This window comes from Petaurus breviceps, unplaced genomic scaffold (assembly GCF_028583685.1).
Source record: "Petaurus breviceps papuanus isolate PSGF00001 unplaced genomic scaffold, PetGlider_PUasm1.0 90804, whole genome shotgun sequence".
NCBI lineage: Eukaryota > Metazoa > Chordata > Mammalia > Diprotodontia > Petauridae > Petaurus > Petaurus breviceps.
Window position 1 is genome coordinate 113,270 of NW_027187348.1, and position 22,536 is coordinate 135,805.

Here is a 22,536-nt window from a genome sequence, read left to right on the forward strand (position 1 = left end):
CTCGAGGTTGTTATGAGGATTAAATGAGATAATTCTAAAGCACTTAGCTTAATAATAGTAAGCACCTATTGGTGCTTTATAACTCCCTTCCTTCCTTCCTTCCTTCCTTCCTTCCTTCCTTCCTTCCTTCCTTCCCATTGCTTAGTAAAGACCAGATGAAGTCAAACCTTTTCTGTCCATCCTGTCCACAATAACGTTTTCTTTTTCTAAATTCCTAAAGCACTGTCCTCTGCACCATTCTGTTTGGATTTTATTATATAGCAATACTGTTGTGTGTTTTAGTGACAATTATATGACTATGTCCTATCTTCCAAAATAGATGATAAGCTCCTTGACAACGGGAAGTGAGTTTCACATCTGTCTATCTTACACAATAGAAGACTGGCCAATAAATGTTTGTCAATGATGATATCAGGCTTCCCTATCAGGATTCCACTGTCATGACATATTCCATGTCTGTATCTACTTTGGTCTCATAAAAATTTGTCATGATAGTCCTAGACCACATAACAAAGTACTAAGAGAGTCCAGAGATATGATATCAACTCTTAAATATTCTCCAAGTGAGTCCTTTCCTATAAACCCCTATGCACTCTGGTCCAAGGTAAGTCATTAGCATGTTCCAAAGCCCCACATTAAGTTTCTCTGCTATTCTTTAGGTTTATGAATTAGTAGTAAGTCACTTAAGAAGCCCAGTTGTCCAAGTACAGGACTCTGAAAGCCAGCTGGTCATCTCTCTGGCTCCCCCAACTGATGATCTAGGGCCATAAGACAGTTAAGTATGGGAACAGGATCTCAAGTGAAAATGGGGAAGCAGAAAAAGAAAGAAGCAGCAACCCAGAGCAGGCTGGTCCCTCTTTTTGCCTACAAGCCCTGCTTCTGACCTCTTTCCTACTCAACAAGGAGTTGTGGAGTTCCAGGTGTGATGGTGATCTGCTGTGGAGGGAGCTACACTTGGGTCCTGGTCCAGAAAGGGTCTAGAGGCCTTAATATACAGGAAAAGGAGAAGCAGCAGAGCTTTCTGTAGACCCTGGGGTCTGGCAGACTCCATGGAAAAGGACAGGATAAGAATAGCAGTGGTTCTGGAGGCTCTGAATTCCTGAGAGCGTCACCTAGCTCCTCCTCCTTCCCCCTCTCCTCCCCTCCCTCCAACCCTATAACACAGCTTACCGAAGCCAGGGTTCAGCCAGGGACAAGAGTGGGCTAGGTCTCCTCACTCTCTCATCAAGCACTGACCAATAGGGAGCCTGGTCATATTGTGACACCCTCCCCCTATTTCTACTCCCTCCCCTCAACAGGGACTTAGGAGTGATAGCAATGGAGGTTAGAAAGTTTTCCATCCCTATGACCTATCTTAGCCAATTTATCAGTAAGCTAGAAGGTAGAAGAGCTCAGTACATAACGTTTCTTGATGACTCTCCCCATACCCTGGGGGATTGCCTTCCCAGCCTCAGTGCCCATGGGTTTAACTCACGGTAACATCCCGTCCTGGGGAGGTGGAAGGGCTGGAACCCTTGCCCTTTTCCCACAGGCTATAGCGGCCACTCGGTCGGTAGGTGGGGCTGAGGGTCTCCAGGGCTCTTGGGGCTGAAGCTGGGGCTGGGCCCTGACTGGCACTGCCCTTTCGCCCATAGTTCTCCAAGTAGTCCGACAGGTACTCTGATCGACTGGCTGCCTGGTATAGCCCCTGTAGGGCACACAACTCCTTTCGGGTCCGGGCAAGCATTGGGCTCCGCCCTGGCCCAGGATCCATCCTATAGGTGTCTGTGGTCCGAAGGCCAGAGAAATCTCGGGCCAGGTCTGAGTGACTGTTAGACTTCTTCTGGGTCAGGGGCACTACCTGGTCCCGGGAATTTACGGGCAAGTAGTTGAGAGAGCTACTGGGCATTCCATAAGGCAGATTGCTGCCTCCACTGAGTCCACTCCCAGAAGGCCGTTCGCTGATCCTACTTTGGCTCTCTCCTCTTTTGCTACCTCCGACCTCGGACCTCAGCATGGGACGGCCTCGATCATAGTCCAGAATGGAGGCAGGGCCATATGTACGGGGACGGGTGTTGAGAAATCCAGAGGGATGTGCTGGCTTGAAGTTGAGTTTCTCCTTCTCCAAGAAGGATGCAGCCAAGTTGGATCCGTAGGAGGAAGGGGTGTAGGTCCCATAGCTGGACTTTGAGTAAGGGGTATCTGTGTAGCGTGATGAATCTGTGTAGCGCTTCAGGGTGGAGGAGAGCTGGGACATCCTTCAGGGCGAAGCTCAGTGGGGGCTGGGAGCGGCATGGGCTGGAAGATAAGGGAAGCAGTTGTAAAAGGTAGTCCTCTAGCACTACCTCCCCCACCATTCCTATTAATCCCCTTAATTTCCCTATCCTCAGTTGGGCCTCTGTCTGGGCTCTCAACTGTGACCAAACCATAGACAATCTCCCAGATTTTTACAATGAGACACTAATGCAGGGAAACATACACAAAGGCACAAACACAACCATACAATTTATATATGTGGCTTGACTCTAAAGTAATGAAATTAGCCAAGTGATCATGGGCAAGTCGCTTGAATCTTTCTGAGCCTACCTCTTCTCAGGGCTGGCCATGATGGTCTCTAAGGCCCATTCCAGCTCTGACAGTCTCAGAGTGACTGATTTATTACTTATAGAGGCCACACAAAACCAGTCTCCTCATTTTATAGTTATACATATACACACACAGCCAAACAAGCATGTAGACATACCCTACTTGGCCCCCAGACCCCTTCATGCCACACATAATGTCCCATTCCCATCAGATAAGCTTCTTGGAGTAGCTGATGGAGTTGAAGGGGGTTGGTGAAACTCTCATCACTTCAAACTGAGGACTCCAAGAAACAAGACTTATGAGAGAGCATACACATTGGGTGGGGTGACTTTGAGGGGAGAAGAAACATCCTTCTGGTATAAGCTGTGGGCTTATAAGCACTTATAAGCACTCTAATGGTGACCTTAACCATCTTAGAATCACAGAATATTATAGGTAGAGAAAAATCTTAGCAGTCCAACCACTTTATTTTAGAGATAGCGAAATTGAGGCTCAGGGAGATAGTCACAAAACTTGTTGGTTGCAAGGCCAGGAACTAGAATCCAGGTTTCCTGACTTGGATGCTTACTGCCTGTGTGACCTTGGGCATGTCACCTGGTCTCCCTCATTTTCCTCATTTGTAAAAATGATGGGGTTGGTCTAGATGTCTTCTAAGGTTCCTTCCACCTCTGGATTTATGATTCTCTGAGCTCTAGGCCCAACGTTCTACCAGTCTAGGCACCACTCTGCCCAGGGTTAGGCAGTACCCGTTTGTGGCCCAGTCTAACCTCTGGGGCTCCTCTCCCTGGTACTCAAGCTGGCCCTAATACAGCAGTCTACAGCAGACACCTGGAAGGATCTCAGTAAACACCTCAAAGGAATCCCACAAATTCTCCAGGATCTATGGAAGTGCTTGGCTTATGCAAAGGGGGCCCCTAGAGGCAAAAACCGAGTACTGCAGCTCATTGCCCTCTCCCTCTGGAGTGTTTGGTCTGGAGTGGATCTTGGAGATCACAGGATTACAGGGTCAGAACTGGACAGAGCCTTAGAAGCCAGACAGTCCAAACCTACTCCCCTCCCCCCAATTCATTTTACAAATGATGAAAGTGAAACCCAGGGAGAGGAGGAGATTTTCTGGGATCTGAAACCGTGTTCTCTGACCCCAAATTGTGTTCCTTCTAGTCAATTCCCACATCTCATATAGATGAGGCCAAAAAGGGTAGAGACCTGCCCTGGGTCATACATGGGTATAATGGCAGAGTCGGGACCTCAGCTAACATCTCCTGACTCCAAGCCCATGGCTCTTTCACTGTAACTTGCTTCCTCCCAACTCTAATTCACCCCCAGGTTCTTGTGGCTGACACAGAAGGGGAATGGAATTATGCAAAATATAAAGATATTAGACAGTATTTAATGCACCTCCCTCATTTTATAGGTGAGGAAAATGAGACCAAGAAGTGATATAATTTGCTCAAGGTCACACAACTCAATTAGCATTTATTAAAAACACAGCTGGGTAGGAGTGGGGCTGGGGGCTAGAACCCAGGTCTCCTGACTCCTCCTTCAGGTTGGTTCTGTTAATGCTAATGCTAATGCTCCACCCTCTCCCATAAAGCCTGAAGGCTTCCTTTTCTACCAGTACTAAGGACATCCAGGTTATCTCCCTATAGGACCAGTCTTTCTTGCCAAGGGAACCAGGGAGGGAGAAGCCCTGACAGGACAGGAGATCAAAGGAACTGGTGTGTTAATGGGTGCTCACACCCCCTTTTCCTTGAAGGCGATCTGGGGGCTCTTATGGAGAACAGTCGGGAAATCAGTCAGGACTCTGGGTTTCTTTCTTGTAGCTATATCAGTTTTTCTCTTCTATTTCCCCTCCTCTAGTAATGATAAATGACCGGCCCACTCCTCTCTCCAGAGCTGTTCTAATTCTGCTTCCCCAATGAGTTCCTAGTCCTGCCTCCTGATGAGAGATCAGAAGGGGAGTACTGGGATAGTGGTAGTGGAAGGCACTGGCATGATACAGTAGGCACTGATTCTGTCTGGCCTCCCCCACCCCCTCCTCTGGGCATTCAAAGGGCCCAGAGCCCAGCTCACTTTGGAATTAGTGCCAAGCCTCAAATACTTCAGGCTTGGCTGAGATCTCTAGGAAACCAGCTTTGAGGTTGGGGGCATATATTCTGGCATCAGCTGGGGGCTTAAAGGGGTAGTCCTCCCTGCCCACCTAGCTAACACCCACAAGGTGTCCCAAGTCTATTAGCAGAGAGTCTCATCCATGCCAACTGCTGAGTTTTCTCTCATCAGCCCCTTAATTCATTATACACAAATCCCCCTATCCCAAGCTCTTAGGCCAGGGCTAAGCCGAGTAACTCCAGCCCTGAACAGTGCCCTTCTAACCTGTGTGATAAAAGGTAGTTGAGGAAGGGTTAGAGGAGAAGCTAGGAACTTTTCTCTCCTTTTTCAGTCCCCAAGGGAGAAGAGACAGATAGAAGGGGTTAAAGGAGACAAAGTGATGTGGGGGAAGGGGGAAGTTGGTCCACTCCTGCTCTATTTCACTGTTTGAGAACTCCATCAATAATTCAATGTCAGAGAAACTCCAGGCACCAGGAGCCCAGCTCCCTTAAACTCGGCAGCCATTCAGACATGGCAACATTGTGCCCTTCTTCAGGCGATGAGCTCATGGCTCTTCCCCAGTAACCTCACTACCACTGCCGCCACCACCACAACATTGGCATTCTGCAGGCCACTGTCATAAGCTTTGGCGTCTGATGGACTCCTGGGAAGGCATAGAGCAGGAGTGGGGAACCTGGGGCCTCAAGGCCACTAGGTACTGGGGTGCAGTCTTTTGACTGAGTCCAAGTTTTACAGAATAAATCCTTTTATTGAGGGGGTTTGTTCTGCGAAGTTTGGATTCAGTCAAAGGGCCGTACCTGAGGACATAGAGGGCCACACATGGCCTCAAGGCCAGAGTTTTCCTCACTCCTGCCATAGAAGGTGTTTCTGAGTTGGTTTGGGGCAGTGGGATCTGGCTGGGATTGATGGGGCTGCTGAAGCAGGAATTCAAAATTCATTTCTCTCTGTCCCCTCCAACTCTGAACTCCCCAAAGTAAAAACAGTCCCTTTCCTTAGTGCAAGGGTTACTAACCTGAGGTTCACAGACCCTAGATTTCAGAAGTCTCATGAACTTGGATGGGGAAAATGCCCCCCAGATATCTTTATTTCAGTATAACTGCTTTCCTTAGTAATCCTGTGTAATTTATTTGATCCATTTAAAATGACTGTTCTGAGAAGAGCTCCATTGGCTTCCCCAGACTGACTACCAAAGGGGCTCCAGGCATAAAAAAGTGAAGAACTCAGGTACTAGGGGAATTTGGTGGGCTTATATAGTCTCATTCTCACACTAGTTTAATCAGCTGGACTGGGGCATCTCAATGCAAAGCAGTAAACTGACTGTCCTCTTAGTAATTCTGGGCAACTTAGAGAGTAAGCTAAACATCACCCCAATGCACAAACATACATCTCTCTTCTTGGAAACCTGATGGCCTCATGTCTTGGGGGGCACTTGTTTGGGCTGGGGCTCCAGGGCACTCTCTATCCCTAGCCCATCTAATTCTGGTGTGGAGAAGAAGACTGATTTGTGCTGGCCCTCTTGGGCATTACCTGGCTCAGGGGTATCCCTGGAGGCTGGCAGAGTATGGCAGGAAGAGGGGCTTGGTTCCAGCCTCCTCACACAGGGCAGAGGTGCTCACATGACTTCGAGTCTCCTTGTTGCCACAGGAACCACCCGTACTGAATGGCCCTTTCATGGGGCAGTAAGAAAAGATCCTATTGGCTGGGATCCCTCTCACCCTCTCACCACCCAGTATGGGCCCCCCTTATGCATCTCCTCCTCCTGTTTATTCTGGGTTGGCAAGTACTGACACGCAGCTCCTGGCAGGCGGGCACCTCCCCTGGTGCCAGTCACTTTGGACACACTGGGCAGCCCAGTCGCCTAGCTCTGGGTACTTTTCCCCTGCTCCATCTCTCAACACGGCAGGGTTCTCTTTCTGACTCTGCCAGAACTCTCTAAGTTTATACTCTCTTTGGAGTTAGGTCACTCCCATGTTACCTCAGAAGGGATAAGGTCCCTTTGGAGCATCTAGGCCAAGTTTTTTCCCTAAGAAATGGCAGCAGGGTCCACTTCCCTGGGCTCAGTGCCTCATAGCCCCTCATCTCCCTTGTCTCAGATAAGGAATCTGTCTAGCCTTCCCTGGGGTTGGGGCTACAAGGGAGTTGCCAAGGTCTCAGGAAGAAGACTGTCAGTATACATGTTAAGGACATCCTCCTGGTCCATAGTCCAAGTAGCTGCATGAAGGGCAGGAGGCCCCCATAGGAGACAACCCTTCAGATTTTCCATTTGCAGGTAGGTGAAAGTGAAGCCGGGAGCAACTTGAGCCCCAGAACAATACTGATCAGTCAAGATATCATCCAGGAAGACTCCATTTCAGCCATGGTGCCCATGCCACAAGCTTCCTAAACACAGCGAGGAAGTCTCCAGACACTGCCATGGGTTCCATCCCCAATCCTGACTCCAGATTTAACTTGGCACAAGGTGCCAACAAGCTAGATGACTCAGGGGTTACAATTAACCCTGTCACTACCAGGACAGCCAGCTCCCTTGCATCAGGCACTGTCATTTCCTGTCCCTTACTCGAAGGGTTCCCCAACCTGTCCAGCCAGGGGAGTGACTTGCTTAATGGGAATCCCAGAAACTCCCAGCCCCAAGGGGAGGGGAGGGCAGGGACATCCCATGCTCTGGTTGCTGCCTCCCCCGACCCCTGACCTGCTCTACCTGTAGGCAACTCCTGGTGATTTCCAGGACAAATGAATCCCATGCTCTGTTGCTCTGACTCTTGGTCTGGGATGGAGATTTCAAGGTGAGGTTCATGGGAAGTCTCCATATAGAGATCAGGTCCCTGCACAGGTGTACAGGTACCCAGTGTAGGATGAGTTATGTCCCTAACCTCCCCCATGCCAGGTGCTTGGGGGCCTCCTTGGTAATGACCTCACAGCTTCCTAAAGCTACTCGCTAACGGGATTGGAATGTGGACAGACTAATGTGCCTTCTATGGAAGGTAGGTGGGGTGGGGGGCAAGAAAGGGGCCCAAACTACTGTGCTCTTCTTTTTGGAGGAAGCAGGAAGGCACTAAGGGATGAGTGCCAGTCTAAGACAGATCAGATCTGGGAGTGTTCAGGCAGAAAAAGGAGCACAGGTAGAGAGGAGAGGGAGGGTGGTGAGTTTATATTTTCACTGGCCAAGGGCTGTTAATTCTCAGACCTCCTCCCCTAACCTGAACCTGCTCTCACCTTCTTTGGGCAAACTATATCTATCAGAAACTAGCACACTATACCCTATATGATTAACAAACTCTGACTCCTTTAGGGGGTGGTGGAAATCAGTCAAGAAAATTAATGTTTCTTACAAGTTTCTTAGGAGCCTGGTGATAAAGGTAAGGAAGTAGGACCCAGAGATCAGATTAACGCCTTAACACTGAATAATTGAAAGAGAAGCTATGTATGTAGGTCCAGGGTAGTATCTTAGTTGGGAAGCATATCATCATATTTTCCAGAGAAAACAAAAATGGTGCTAGTGCCCCCAGATCATTGCCTCAATGCTCCCAAACTTGCTTCATTACTACCATGAACACACAATAGGGTTCTGGACATTTTAGGCAGTATGGAAAACCCTTAGGAAGAGCTCCTCTAAGTCTACTGCCTAGCTGGTTCTTTCCATTCCTGGGCCAGATCTTGTCTCTCCTTTGCTCTCCATCTCCTAAAGTCTTGGCCTGGCTCACAGCACTAGGACCTGGCTGGGTAGATAGATTATCTATCATCTTCTATCTATACCCCCCCCCCCCCCCCAACTCCCCCAGGCCTCCTAGCAGGGCAGGCACCAGGCAGCAGCACTTTTATGTTTAGATGCATGGGGGGCGGGGGCAGTCACTGACCTGCGTCCAGGGAAAAAGGATTGATCAGGACTCTGGGGGCCTCTCCTTCCCCATCGGGCAATGGGATAGAGTGGAGGGTGGAGGAGTGAAGCCTGACTCCAGGCTGGGTAATCCGGAGCTCAGGTTACTGGCTCTGATATATATAGTATCTTATCTGACCTCACAGGGATGGCTACAGCAATTCACTCACATTCCAGGATCCAGGGAGACTTAAAGGGGCAGTGCTGTGCCCACCCAATGAGGGGTGGGGTGGTACTGTCCCAATGAGAAGGTGCTATGCAGGGGGGTGACTTTAAAAGAACTCAGGGAAGCATACAGTAAGAAGTGGCACGAAGGGGTTCAATGAGAAGAAAGAGGTAAGAGAAAAGGGGGAGGTACATTGATGGTAGCTTGGGGTAAAAGCAGGCATAGGACTGAAATTATCTGGAGATTACAGGTTTCTAGGAAGAAAAAAGAATTCTCTCTGTCAACCCTAAGTGCCATGCTTACTTCTAAAGTTAAAAAGCAACTCCAAAGCTTTCTTTTATATGTCTACCTAGAAATTCCTTGCTTCTCATAACCAGGGCAGGATTGATCCCACTACCATAGCAGTGTACAAAGTAGGCTGAACAGATTCCCAGGAAGGAGACATTAAATGTCTGTCCAGGAGTTCAGACTATTGCTGCTTCTTTTAGGCTTAAAAAAATGGGAAAAGTACAAGGTCCCACAAGTGTCCTACCCTTGCTATAAAATGTGCCCATTTTGTAGGGCTCTGCCTTTATACTAGATATAGAGGAAAATAATGGCATTTCTCACCTTTCTAGGCCTTTTTTCTCATCTTGCTCTCCAAGAGTTGACCAGTCCTTGTCATAGCCCACCTTTGTGTGGGTGTCTCAAGGCACCTGTCTCCACCCTGTCCCAGTTGATGCCACTGACTCAGCACTGGGTCCTGATGATGCACTCAGGCCCTCATTCCAGTCCTCATTCCCTGACCCCAAGTGGGCATGAGTCTACAGCATCAAAGGGGTTTCAGCTCTTCCAACCACCTGATCCCTCTCCAAGCTTTACTCAGTCTCCCACAACTCTGTAAGCCTCAGTCTAATCCAGGCAATGGGTAGTTTCTTAGTTTGTCTCCTCAGCCCCACCCCCAACTGTCCCAGTGAGACCCAGCTCTCTCCTCTTGCTGGGCAGGGTGGGAATAGGGCTGCTCAATCCTATGGGAGGAGGGGAAGAGTAATATGGCAGAGCGCTCTGTAAACCTTAAAGCACGATACAGATGTGAGTGACTGTTATTACTACGAGAGATCTCTTAACTGTGAAGTTTAAGTTGCCGGTTTGGGTGATGGGGGGGGGGAGGGCGGTTACAAAGATACCTCCTCTGGTCTGAGATTGGCAGCAGTTCTCCACTATTTAACTGCTGCCTGCCCCCCGCTGACAGGCAGCCCTCACTACCTCGTCTGTCTGTCTCTTCTCTCTCCTCTCTTCTCTCGCCTCCCCCCCCTTTCCCCCCAGGAAGCCCTCCCGAGGGGCAGTAAATGAGCGGCACACAACCTTCCTGTCACAATGGGCTACAACACACCACACATCCCGCTCCTCTGAAATGCCACCCGGGCCACGCCGGGCTGGTACCCAGAGCCGGAGCCAGCCTTGGCACGGCGGACACTCCCCCCACACCGCTCGAGCCCCCGGCCCCGCGGGCTCCCCACCCCCACGTCCCTGGTGACCGCTCTGGCTCCGGGGACACGGCACGTTCATGCCGCTCTGCCGGGCAACAGCCGGCGCCCACCTCGGGCATTCCCCTGGCAGAGGTCGCTCCCCTCCGTCCCCCCGTCCCAGTCCCGAACAGGTGGCACCTACCTGGTTCTCTAAGGGTGGATGTGCCAAGCCGAAAACAGGCATGGAGCTGCGGGTAAGTCCCGCCTGACAGTGGCGCGGCGCAGTGAGCAACAGCTGACGCAGAGGGCTCCTTGGCCCCGGCTCCTGACCGCCTCTCCCCACCTCCGCCAGGGGCCCCAATGAAGACCTCCCCGGGAGAACAGCGCCACCCCGCGGGCAATCATCTTACGGCGTTCCAGGACGGCATGGCCACGCCCTTGCGTCCTCGCGTCACTGAGACGTGGAGCGCCCATTGGCTCTTTATTATTGTGACCGGATGGAGCTCTCCCAGCCTGGGTTTCCCAGGCAACTGATGTAAACAGAGCCACGTGGAAGAGAAGCACGAGGGACTAAAGGGGGTGGAGACTGGAGGAAATAGAAGAGAGTGTTGTAAAGGTAAAGGAAGAAGAGGATCAATAAGAGCATAGGATTTAGAGGCAGAAATGAATTTAAAGATGATCTAGTTCAACTCTCTCTTTTTGTAAATTATTTAGGGGGAATAACGGTGGAATCTGAGTTTCGGCCCATATTCCCCCGGGTGCAGATTGCTACAGCAACCAACTTCCCGCTCAATGGTCCAATCAGCATCTACCCGACTAGCTCTAAGCTTCCTGGGATGGATTCAGGTCATTCATCTCATTAGCAATAAATATATCAGCTTCCCAACCACCTTCGCTGGTACTTTCCATTCAGTCGGATGATCTCGTTCCCCTTCAACTCGTCCCTCCCCTTTTCCCCTGTGGAAGTCTTCAAATTGCACCCCACCTGGGTAATAGAAATGGTTTCACTCGAGAGTGCTCAGAAAGATGAGGCAAGAAGTCAGTGAGAAGACCTCCGTTAACTAGAATTGTATAGGAAAAGACTGGGGGCAGAAACCAGAAATTTGGATAGTCATGTTTTCATCATTCATTCAGCGTTTTTTTTTTTCCTTTTTGGAGGGAAGAAGGCAGGGCAATTGGGGTTAAGTGACTTGCCCAAGGTCACACGGTTAGTAAGTGTTAAGTGTCTGAGGTCGGATTTGAATTTAGGGCCTCCTGACTCCATGACGGGTGCGCTATCCCTTGCGTCGCCTAGCTGCCCTGTATTAAGCATTTTCTAACGACTTTAAACGGAAGAAAATAATTTATTAAGGGCTCGCTTTGTATATCGCAAAGCAAGACAGTCTTTGTCCTCTAGGAGGTTATGTTCTATTTGGGGGAGATAGCAAATATGTTAATGGTGTTCGGGGAAGGGTTTTTTAGTTTGAGAGGACACAGGAATGTGGAACCATAGAAGAGTCAATTGGATTGCCTTGCCACATGTGGTGTGGGGTGCTGGGAACCCTGAAATGCAAGGGTACGGGGGCATCTGCCTCGAAAGAATTTGACTTCTCAAGTGTTCTTTCAGTCTAAATAGCAAGATTTATTTGTGAGGCCAATAGAAGCCTGGTAGATTCTAAGTGAATCTGAGCAATTTGGTGGGGGCAAGATTGGTACTTACATATAAGAAAAAACAGTGAGAAGCTCTCGATGGGGTTAAGGAGTGTTAAATGGGATGGGCCTGGGATGGGCCAGGTGCAGGCAAGGAATGGAGCTAGTTGATCTGGACTGGGTCGGAGAGCCACAGTGAAAGGACAGTTTAAAGGATTATTGAATATCTAGGTAGGCTGGGACGGACCAGATGCCTCAGGTGAAATGCCAGGGTGGGAAAATTCAGGGCAAAGACGTGGATTTTTCTTTTTAGGGGTCCAGATCCCATCACCCCATCACATTGACATACCTTTTACATGTATCAGCTCCTTTAAAGCCACACATCCCCATTCCATTAAAAAGCAAAGGTAATACTGAAGGAAAGAATGAATGAATGAATACATTTATTAAGTACTTAGTCTGTGATTGTAGTAGCTAGGGCAGTAGTAACTGGTAGTAGGCAGCTATGTGGTGCAGCAGACAGAAAGCCGGTCCTGGAGCCAAGAAGTTGTTGCTCAGTTCTGTAATTCATGACCCCGTTTGTGGTTCCTTTGGCAAAGATACTGGAAGGTGATCCTCAGGAAGATGAGTCTTACTGATTTCAGGTCATGCACACTCTATTCACTTCACCATCTAGTTGCCTCAAGTCAGTAAGGCCTTAGTTCAAATGTAGCCTCTGACACCTTCTAGCAAAGTGACCCTGGTCAAATCACTTAATCCTCTCAATTTCCTCATTGGTGAAATGAGGTAGAGAAGGAAATAGTAAACAACAACAACTTGTTATAGACCCAGTACTAAAGGCTACCTATACAAATATGAAAAAAAATAGTCCCTAACCTCAAGGAATTTACATTTTTCAGGAGATCCTAAATTCATTTAGGGAAGCAACTGATTTCCATTAGATTGGAAATTACTTGAAAGCAGGGACTGTCTTTTGCTTCTTTTTATATACCCTGGGTTAGCACTGTGTCTGGCACTTAGTAGGTGCCTAATAATTTTTTGATTGATTCTACATTAAAAAAAATATATATATATTTTAGATGCATTTATAATCTGTCCTACTTACTACCCCCACATTGAATCACCACCACAGGCCCCCCTCACCCATTCCCCAATAGCAGGACAGTTCCTTAGCTTCCAATTTTTGGTTACTACAAAAAGGGCTTCTATAAATATTTTTGTATTAGAAGTACTTTTCCTCTTCTATCTCTCTGTTGGTATAGGCCTTGTATAGTATTGTTGGGCCAAAAAGTATGTATAGTTTAGTAACTTTGGGAATATAATTCAAAATTGTTTTCCAGAATGACCAATTCATAGCAAGGAGCTTACATTCTAAAAGGCAAGAGTACATACATAGCAGAGTGGTGGGCAGGGAGGAATATTTTAGTTATGGACATCTTGAATGGGGTCATATACTCTTGCAGGAATAAATGATAGAATTGATTTAATCATGATTTGTGATTCTAGAACTAGAGATGGTGAGGTGAGAGGAAAAAATGGCATGAAGCAGATGGGCAGTTGGGGAAACTATGGAGAAGATGTATAGTAAGCAGGGAATGAAGTGAAACACTGTTGGGGCTCTCCAGAAAAAAGTGGTAGGAGAGAGGGGGTCATTAATTAGAACCTTGGCCCCGCCCTTCCCCTAGGCCCCCCACCCCAAGCATGTTAGAAGTTGTATCTCATGTTAGTTGTGGGTCCGTGAGATGATTAGAGAGTGTTGATTTGATTATTGACCCCAAAACAAGAAGTGGGAGGCAGTACAGGTCTGTATGCAGTGGTGTTGCAGGATGCATGATAAGAAGAGTGTTGGATGGGAGGAAAATCCAATGGGATGTGAAGAATGGTTTGGGTTATAAGTCTCAACAGATAAAGTGGACCATGTGCTTCCCCACTGGCTGATGGATCAATTAGGACATCACTGGAGAACTGAGTGGATTAGATTGCCTGACACACTTAATAAAGCTTGTCTGATAGACTAGAACCTTAGAATTAAGAGGTCATCATTTCAATTTCTAGACCAACCATAGGAATCCCCTATGAGGAATGTGCGAGAGGTGGTTGACATCTTTGGCTTTTCTTGAATACTTCAAATGCCAGGGAATTCACTATTTTGAGTCCTCTCATCTATATTTGGTCTGCTCTAATTGTTGGAAGGTTCTTCCAAAAACAAAAGAGCTCAAATTTGTCTCTCTGTAACTTCACACATATGTGTAAGTTTTGCCTCTGAAGTTAGTGTACTTTCTGTTCCCGGTGATAGCCTTTCAAATAGTTGAAATTAGTGATCATTCCTGTCCTAAGTCTTTCCATTTCCATACTAAACATTTTAGATTTTTCAATTGATCCTTGAATGATAGCTTCTATCAGAGAATACAAAATGAGAGTTTCTGGGTGGGAGACAGGGGTGTGCTGGAATCATTTCCTACCAGCTCTAGAGAACAGACTATTAAATTTTTAAGGTGAGCATTTATACGTTGAAAAGCAGTAAGCCCTACAAATCAGGGCTTGATTTATTGCTTTATTAATTTTATAGTGAGGAAGTGATAAAGAAAATGTTAATATGGATTAAATTTAAAAGTGTATTGTGTGTGTACATTTTTTTCCTGGAGGGACAGTTGGTAAACTTTTACAAGCATATTCCTGGTAGGAGGGAGGAAAATGAATTCTGATTCAGGTTTGGGGTTGCATGGTTTAATGGAAGGGGAATAGAGTTAGGGTTCTAATTTTTCTTTTTAAAAATATTTTTAAGGAGTGGCTAGGTGGTGCAGTGAATAGAGCACCGGTCCAGGAGTCAGGAGGACCAGAGTTCATTTCTGGCCTCAGACACTTGACACAATATTAGCCGTGTGACTTTGGGCAAGTCACTTAACCCCAATTGCCCTCCAAAAAAAGAATTTTTTTTAAAATAAGTTTTTATTCATCTTTTGTTTTTCTTCAATCCCCACAGAATTCCATGTATCTCTCCCCTTCCCTGAGAGTCATCTTATATGATAAATAGTGTATTTTTCAGAGAGGGGGAATACTCAGCGCAACTAATTGGCACTTTGAAAAAGTCTTAAAATAATGCAGTTTGTAACACCTGTGTACCTCCCACCTTCACAAAGGATGGGTTGGGGGCTATTTTCTCATATCTTTTCTTTCAAGTTCTATTTGGTCTTTAAAATTTTGTTAATTTTTACTTTTGACTTTTTGGTATTTTATTTTTTCCATTTACATTGTTCTAGTTATTGTGTATGTGGTTTTATTGGCTCTGCTTACTTCACTCTGGATCAGTTCATATAGATCTTTCCATGCTTTTCTGTAATCTTCACATATGTGTCATTTCTTTCTTTCTCTCTTTTTTTTTTAAAGCAATTGGGGTTAAGTAACTTGCTCAAGGTTGCACGGCCAGTTATTTTGTGTGGGTGTTAAGTATCTGAGGCCAGAACCAATCCTGGGTCTCTTGCCTCTTGGCCAGCGCTCTAACTCACTGAGCCACCTGGCCGTCCCTGTATCATTTCTTACAATACAATAATATTATATAATGTGCAGCTAGGTTGCACACATAGAGTGCTGGGCCTGAAGTCAGGAAGATGAATCTTCCTGAGCTCAAATATGTCCTTAGACACTTACTAGCTGTGTGACCCTGGGCAAGTCACTTGACCCTGGTGGCCCCCGTTTCTTTATTGGTAAAATGGGCTGAAGAAAAAAATGGCAAACTACTGCAGTATCTTTGCCCCAAAAACCCCAAATGGGATCATGAAGATTTAGACACAACTAAAACAACTGAACAAGAACCACAAATATTTCATCACATTCATGAACTACAATTGTTTAGACATTCAACTTACTAGTTGAAGGGCATCTATTTTGTTTCCAATTCTTAGCTATCACAAAAAAATGTTACTATAAATATTTTGGTGTATATGGGGACTTTTTTTCTTATTCATGATTTTTTTATGCTGTAAGCCCAGTAATGGAAAGTATATGGACATTTTAGTCACTTTATTTGCATAATTCCAAATTTCTTTCCAAAATGGTCGTACCATTTCACAGCACCACTAACAATATATTAGTGTGCCTATCTTATAATGTCTCCAACATTGACTATTGACATTGTTAAAAAATAATTTTTTGCAAATTTGCTTTGAGGTGAAACCTCAGGGTTCTTTTGATGTGCATTTCTCTTGCTATTAGTGATCTGATGCACTTTTTCATATGGTTGTGAATACTTCATGGTTCTTTTGAAGTTTGTTTTGTTTGTTCATATCCTCTGACCATTTATCTATTGGGGAACAAGCTATTAGTCATTCACACATATATGCATATATGTATATAAATAATTATATATGTAGATAATATTTTATATATTTTAGATACAAACCTCAACATAGAAATTTGGCACAAAGAGTTTTCCCTATTGATCACTTCCCTTTTTATTTAAGATGCATTAATATTGTCCAAGCATAATTTTTCAGTTTCTAGTAATCAGACCTATCTATTTTACCTTTTTTAATTTCATCTATTTCTTGTTTTGTTAAGAATATATTTCCTATCCATAGCTGTGTGGCATATATGATCTATTTCTCTCTTTTTATAGTATGATCTTTAATATTAAGGTCTCGTATTCATTTAGAATGTACTGTGGAATGTTATGTAAGATGCTGGGCCAATGGATTAGAATGCCAGACTGCTTTCCAGTTTTCCAAATAATTTTTTTCAAGTAGGGAGTTTTTCCTAGGTAATTTATATTTTCCTCTTAATCAAACATTGAGTTATTGAGATCTATTGTTTCTGAATTTCCCTTCTCTAGTCTGTTCCATTGATTTATCTTTCTGTTCTTTAACCAATGCTAGATAGATTTGATGACTGTTGGAAGTACTATTTCCCCTTCATTCTTACTTATTTTTACCATTTCCCTTGATATTCTAGACCTTTTGTTTTTTCCAAATGCGTTTTGTTATTATTTTATAAAGTCTCTCCTTGGTAGTTTGTTTGGTATAGGATAAGTGTAAATTAATTTTGGTAATATTTTCATTTTTGTTATCTTGGCATTGCCTAGTCATGAACACTGAACATTGTGCCAGTTATGTACATATTTTTTTTCAATTTCTTTAAGAAGAACTTTATAATTGAATCCATACAAGTCTTATGTATACTTTGGTAGGTTGATTTCTAGATAATTTGTACATATTGTAGTTATTTGGAATGACATTTCCCTTCTATTATTGTTTATTGTGTTTTGTTGTTATTATTTAGATATGCTGATGATTTTTGAGGATTTATTTTGTAGCTTGCAACTTTGCTGAAGCTATTGTCTCAATTAGTATCTTTGCTGACTCCCAAGTGTTTTCCAAGCTAATCATTATATCATTGGCAAATAAAGGTAGTTTTATCTCTTCTTTGCATATCTTCATTCTTTTACTTCCTTTTTCTTGTCTTACTGCTAATGTTTCCAGAACTATATCAAATAATAACGGGGAGAGTGGGCATCTTTGCTTTGTTCTTTATTATTGGAAAAGATTCTAGTGCAATCCCATTGCATAAAATGCTTGCTTGCAGTTTTAGATAGATGCTTTTTATATATTAAAAAGGTCCCTGTAGGCCTATACTTTGTAGGGTTTTTAGGATAAAATAAAGTTGTGCTTTGTCAAAGACTTTTCCTACATCTTTTGAAATATTGTGTGGGCTGTAATGTTTTGGTTTTTAATATGATTGTTGTTGTTGTTGAATCATGTCCTACTCTTCATGTTCCCATTTGAGCTTTTCTTGTAGAGATACTGGAGTAGTTTACCATTTTCTTTTCCAGGTCATTTTAGAGATGAGGAAATGGAGGTAAATAGGGCTAAGTGATTTGTTCAGGGTTACATGGCTAGTAAGTATCTGAGACCAGATTTTAATTTTGAGGTCTTTTTGACTCTAGGATGGTGCTCTATCCATTGCACCATCTAGCTGCTGTGGTTAATATGATTAATTATATTGATTGTTTTCCAAATGTTGGACCATTTTGGTATCTCTGATATAAAACCCACTTGACCATTTCTTGGATAAATTGCTGTAGTCTGTTTGATAGGATTTTGTTTAAAATTTTTGAGTCATTTGAGCATGATACTCTCAGAAAAACCTGGAAGATGTACAGGAACTGATGCAAAGTGAAGTGAGCAGAACCAGAACAGTGTACACAGTATGATGACCATCAGTTGTGAATGACTTAATTATTCTCAGCAATACAATGATCCAAGAGAATTCCTAAGGACTTATGATGAAAAAGGCTCTTCACCTCCAGAGAAGGAACTGATGGAGTCTGAATGTAGATTAAAGCATACCTTTTTTTAAACCTTATTTTTCTTGGTTTTCTTTTTCCCTTTTGGTCTATGTTTTTCTCCCCACAATATGACTAATATGGAAATATGTTTTGTCTGACTACACATGTATAACCTATGTCAAATTATCTGCCATTTTAATGAAGGGAGAAGGTTGAAAAGGAAGGAGAGAATTTGGAGCTCAAAGTTTTAAGAAATGAAATTTAAAGTTATTTTAACGCATAATTGGGGAAAATAATATGTAAATTTAAAAATTAAAATTTTTGAGTAATTTTCAAGTTACTTATTGATTTTCTAATTTTTAGAGTGCTAGTTAGTTCATTAATTCTCTCTTCTTTTATTTTGTTAATATATGATTTTAAGGATATGCTTTTCTCCCCTGAGGACTGCTTTAGTTACAATGTTTAGTGGGTTATTTCATCATTATGCTTTTCTTTTACATAGTTATTGTTTCTATGATTTGTTATTTACCAACTCATTACTTAAGATTTCATTTTTAAGTCTTCATTTGAGTCTACTATATCTTTTGTTTGTGGTTCCTGAACCAATTTCTATTCTTATAACATTGTGATTTATAAAGGATATATTGATTATTTCTCCCTTTTTACATTTGTTTGCAATATCTCTGTGCTCTATTATATGATCAGTTTTTGTAAAGGTTCCATATTGTGAAGAGAAATATGTACATTCTTTTACTATCCCACTTAGATGTCACAAATTTTTTAATTCCAGTTTCTCCAGAAATTTGTTCAGTTCTGTATTTTCCCTTTTGTTTATATTAGAATTATCCAAAACTGATAGAGGGATATTGAAGTCTCCTGTCACTGTTGTGTTACGATCTATATCATCTTGAAGCTCAGGTAATGTTTCCTTTATGAATTTGGATACTAAAGCATTTGGAATGTATAAGCTTATTACTGATATTGGTTTGTTGTCTTTGGTTCCTTTCAATGTGGTATTATTAGATTGATTATATTTCTAATTATTTACTTATGAATAGTCAGATGACTGACTTGTTAGGACAATGATTAGAATTAATATGAAATTAGAAGAAAGAATACACAAAGATTTTAGAAGAAGGAGCAAGACTGTGCAACTTTGCCTCACTTAAATCCAATTCACATTCAAGTCAAGACACCATCCTGCGATGTCATTGGTCCTCTTTGAAAATGAAGGATGAACAGCAGTTCATCTTGACCATTTATCAATTGGGGAATGGCTGTTATTTTTATAAATTTGACTCTATTACCTATATATTTGAGAAATGAGGCCTTTATCAGAGAACCTTGCTATGATTTCTTCCTCCCCTGAGTTTCCTGTTTTCCTTATAATTTTGGCTTAATTGGTTTTGTTTGTGCCTTTAAGAATTTGGATGCTCTGTCTTTTGGTGCATTTATGTTTAGTAGTGATATCAATTCATTGTCTGTTGTGCCTTTATCAAAATGTAGTTTTCCCTATTTTTAAAAAAATTAGGTCTATTTTTGCCTTTTCCTTGTCCAAGATCATGATTGCTACCTGTTTTTTTTAACCTTTGCTGAAGCATAATAGATTATGCTACAGACCCTTTTTTAAACTATGTGCGTGTCTTTCCATTTCAAATGTGTTTCTTTTAAACAACATACTGTTGGATTCTGGTTTCTTATTCATTCTGCTATCTGATTAGCTGTGAATTTTCTTCCATCTTATTTTCTTTTGTTTATTCATTTCTCTCCATTTACTCTGTCCCTTTTCAAAAGTCTGTTTTGCCTCTAACCACTGCTTCCCTTAATCTGCCCTCCTTTTTATCTCACCCCCCTTTTCTCTTATCCCCTTTCCCTCCTACTTCCCTTTTGGGCAAGATAGATTTTTATATCCAACTGAGTGTGTATACATACATACATACATACATACATACATACATATATCTTTCCCTCTTTGAACCAAATTACAATGAAAGTGAGGTTCAAGTATTGTCTGCCAGCCCCTCACTTCCTTCTCCATTATAAAAGCTCTTCCTTGAGTACCTCTCTTATGTGAGATAATTTTCCCATTCTTATCACTTTCCTTTTCTCCCAATGCATCCCTCTTTCTCACCTGTTCATTTTTGACATCATCTCAATATAATAAACTCCCACCCATGTCCTTTGTCTATGTAGACTCCTAATTGACCTAATAATTAAAAAGTTCTTAGGAGTTATTTGTTTCATCTTCCTATATAGGAATGTAAATAGTTTGACCTTATTGAGCCCCTTATGATTGATTTCTCTTTCATATTTACCTTTTTATGCTTCTCTTAAGTCTTGTGTTTGAATGTCAAGTTTTCTATTCAGCTCTGGTCTTTTCATCAGGAATGCTTGAAAGTCTTCTTTTTCATTAAGTATTTTTTCCTCTGAAGAATTATACTCAATTTTTCTAGGTAGGTTATTCTTAGTTGTAATCCTAGCTCCTTTGCTCCTGAAATATATTCCAATCTCTCAGTTCTTTTAATGTGAAAGCTGCTAAATTTTGTGTGATCCTGACTGTGGCTCTATGATATCTGAATAGTTTCTTTTCCACTACTTATAATACTTTTTCTTTGACTCAGGAGCTCTGGAATTTGGCTATAATATTCTTGGGAATTTTCACTTTGAGGTCTCTTTCAGGAGCTGATTGGTAAATTCTTTCAGTTTTTATTTTCCCCTGTGGTTTTAAGATATCAGGACAGTTTTCTTTATAATTTCTTAAAATTTGATGTCTAGGTTCTTTTTTTTTTCCTTTTTGGAGGGCAGTTGGGGTTAAATGACTTGCCCAAGGTCACATGGCTAGTTTTTGTGTTAAGTGTCTGAGGTTGGATTTGAACTCAGATCCTCCTGACTCCAGGGCCAGTGCTCTATTCACTGAGCCACCTAGCCGCCCCTAGGTTCTTTTTTAAATAATGATTTTTAGGTACTCCAATAATACTTAAATGCTCTCTTCTCAATCTATTTTCTATTTTCTTATATTTTTTTCATTTTTGACTTTGTTTTGTTGTTTGTTGCTGTCTCATGGAGTCATTAGCTTCTACTTCCCCAATTCTAATTTTTAAGGAATTATTTTCTTTAGTGAACTTTTGTGCCTCTTTTTCCATTTGGCCAGTTTTGTTTTTTAAGGAGTTCTTTTCTTCAGTATTTTCTTTTGGGCTTTTTACAAAGCTGTTAATTTCCTTTTTCATAATTTTCTTGTATCACTCTTATTTCTTTTCCCAATTTTCCCTCTACAACTCTTTATTTAGGTCTTCCAGGAATTTTTGTTGGGTTTGCGTCCAGTTTGCCATTTTTCTTTGAAGCTTTGCTTGCACATATTTTCTTGTTGTCTTCTTCTGAATTTATGTCTTGGTCTTCACTGCCACTGTAGTAGATTTTTATAGCCAGGTTATTTTTTTTCTTTGTAGTTTGCTCATTTTCCTAGCCTATTTCTTAACTTTCACTTGATGTTAAAGTTAGGCTTTGCTCTCCTGGGGGGTGAGGATAAGTACTGTTCCAAGCTTTAGGGTTTTTTTTTGTCATGCTATTTTCAGAGCTAGTTCTGGGGGTCTGTAAGCTTTTGGTGCTTCCAAGGGAGTGTAGTTGTTGTTCTCCTAATCTGTGCACTGGTCTTTGCTTAGGAAGTGCCCCTGCTCCCTTACAGCTACATGTACTGGCATTCCTCTCAGCTCTGAAGCTGTGACTAGGTCCCCTGCTCTCCTGTAGCCACAAGTGATAGTGCTCCTCTCTACACTGAAATAGCTATGGGCTGTGAATTCTAGAAGCTGCTGCTATCTCAGCCACTTCCAAGGCCCACCACTGGTGGTGTTGCCACATGTATTCTGGGCTAGCCCCCCACTCTGGTGTTATAGACCTCTCCTTTCAACTACCTAAGTTATCTTTGGCAGGAAAAAAAATATTTTACCCTGATCTTTTGCTGGCTATGCTGCTCCACAATTCAATATGATGCATTATTTTAAAGTTGTTTAAAGGGGAATGTTAGAAGAACTCATCTAGATTGCTGCTTTTACTGTGCCTCCTTGGCTTCCTCTAGCCATTACAGTTTCTCTAGGCTCATCTTTGGGGAAACCTAACTCTTTAGTAGACTTAGTCTTCTCCATTCTTGTATTTATTGACTTATCACTTCATCACTTCGATTTCAACTATGAACAGATTTTGATTTTTGCTTTTTGGAGGGGAGAGTGTAGGGCAATTGGGGTTAAGTGACTTGCCCAAGGTCACACTACTAGTAAGTGTTAAGTGTCTGAGGCTGGATTCGAATTCAGGTCCTCCTGACTCCAGGGCTGGTTCTGTATTCACTGCACCACCTATCTGCCCCAAGGTATGAACATATTTATTTCCATACATTAAAAATAATGCTAAGTATAAAAGACTTGCATGCATTAAAAATAATTAGAACAGAATTTAGCTTGCTTATAATTATTCT

At 43.0% G+C, this 22,536-nt stretch overlaps 1 protein-coding gene and 1 long non-coding RNA gene across 5 annotated transcripts in view; one reads left to right on the forward strand and one right to left on the reverse strand.

Moving 5' to 3' along the window:
• The window catches only part of USP2 (ubiquitin specific peptidase 2), a 30,745-nt gene extending 20,213 nt beyond the window's left edge, over positions 1 to 10,532 (reverse strand). The window contains exons 1-2 of one of the 4 annotated variants that reach the window (XM_069070040.1): positions 10,365 to 10,532; positions 1,475 to 2,277 (exon numbers count right to left, since the gene is read on the reverse strand). In XM_069070040.1, coding sequence (XP_068926141.1) covers positions 1,475 to 2,236 — 762 coding nt within the window. In that variant the 5' untranslated portion in view covers positions 2,237 to 2,277; positions 10,365 to 10,532. Of the gene's footprint in view, positions 1 to 1,474; positions 2,278 to 6,201; positions 6,307 to 8,528; positions 8,643 to 9,323; positions 9,441 to 10,364 lie in introns of those variants that run through there. The other 3 variants (XM_069070041.1, XM_069070042.1, XM_069070043.1) reach the window with 3 other exon arrangements.
• The window catches only part of LOC138147541 (uncharacterized), a 67,962-nt gene continuing 54,197 nt past the window's right edge, over positions 8,772 to 22,536 (forward strand). The window contains exons 1-2 of the long non-coding RNA XR_011164839.1: positions 8,772 to 8,884; positions 18,912 to 18,989. This is a non-coding gene — a long non-coding RNA (uncharacterized lncRNA). The remainder of the gene's footprint in view (positions 8,885 to 18,911; positions 18,990 to 22,536) is intronic.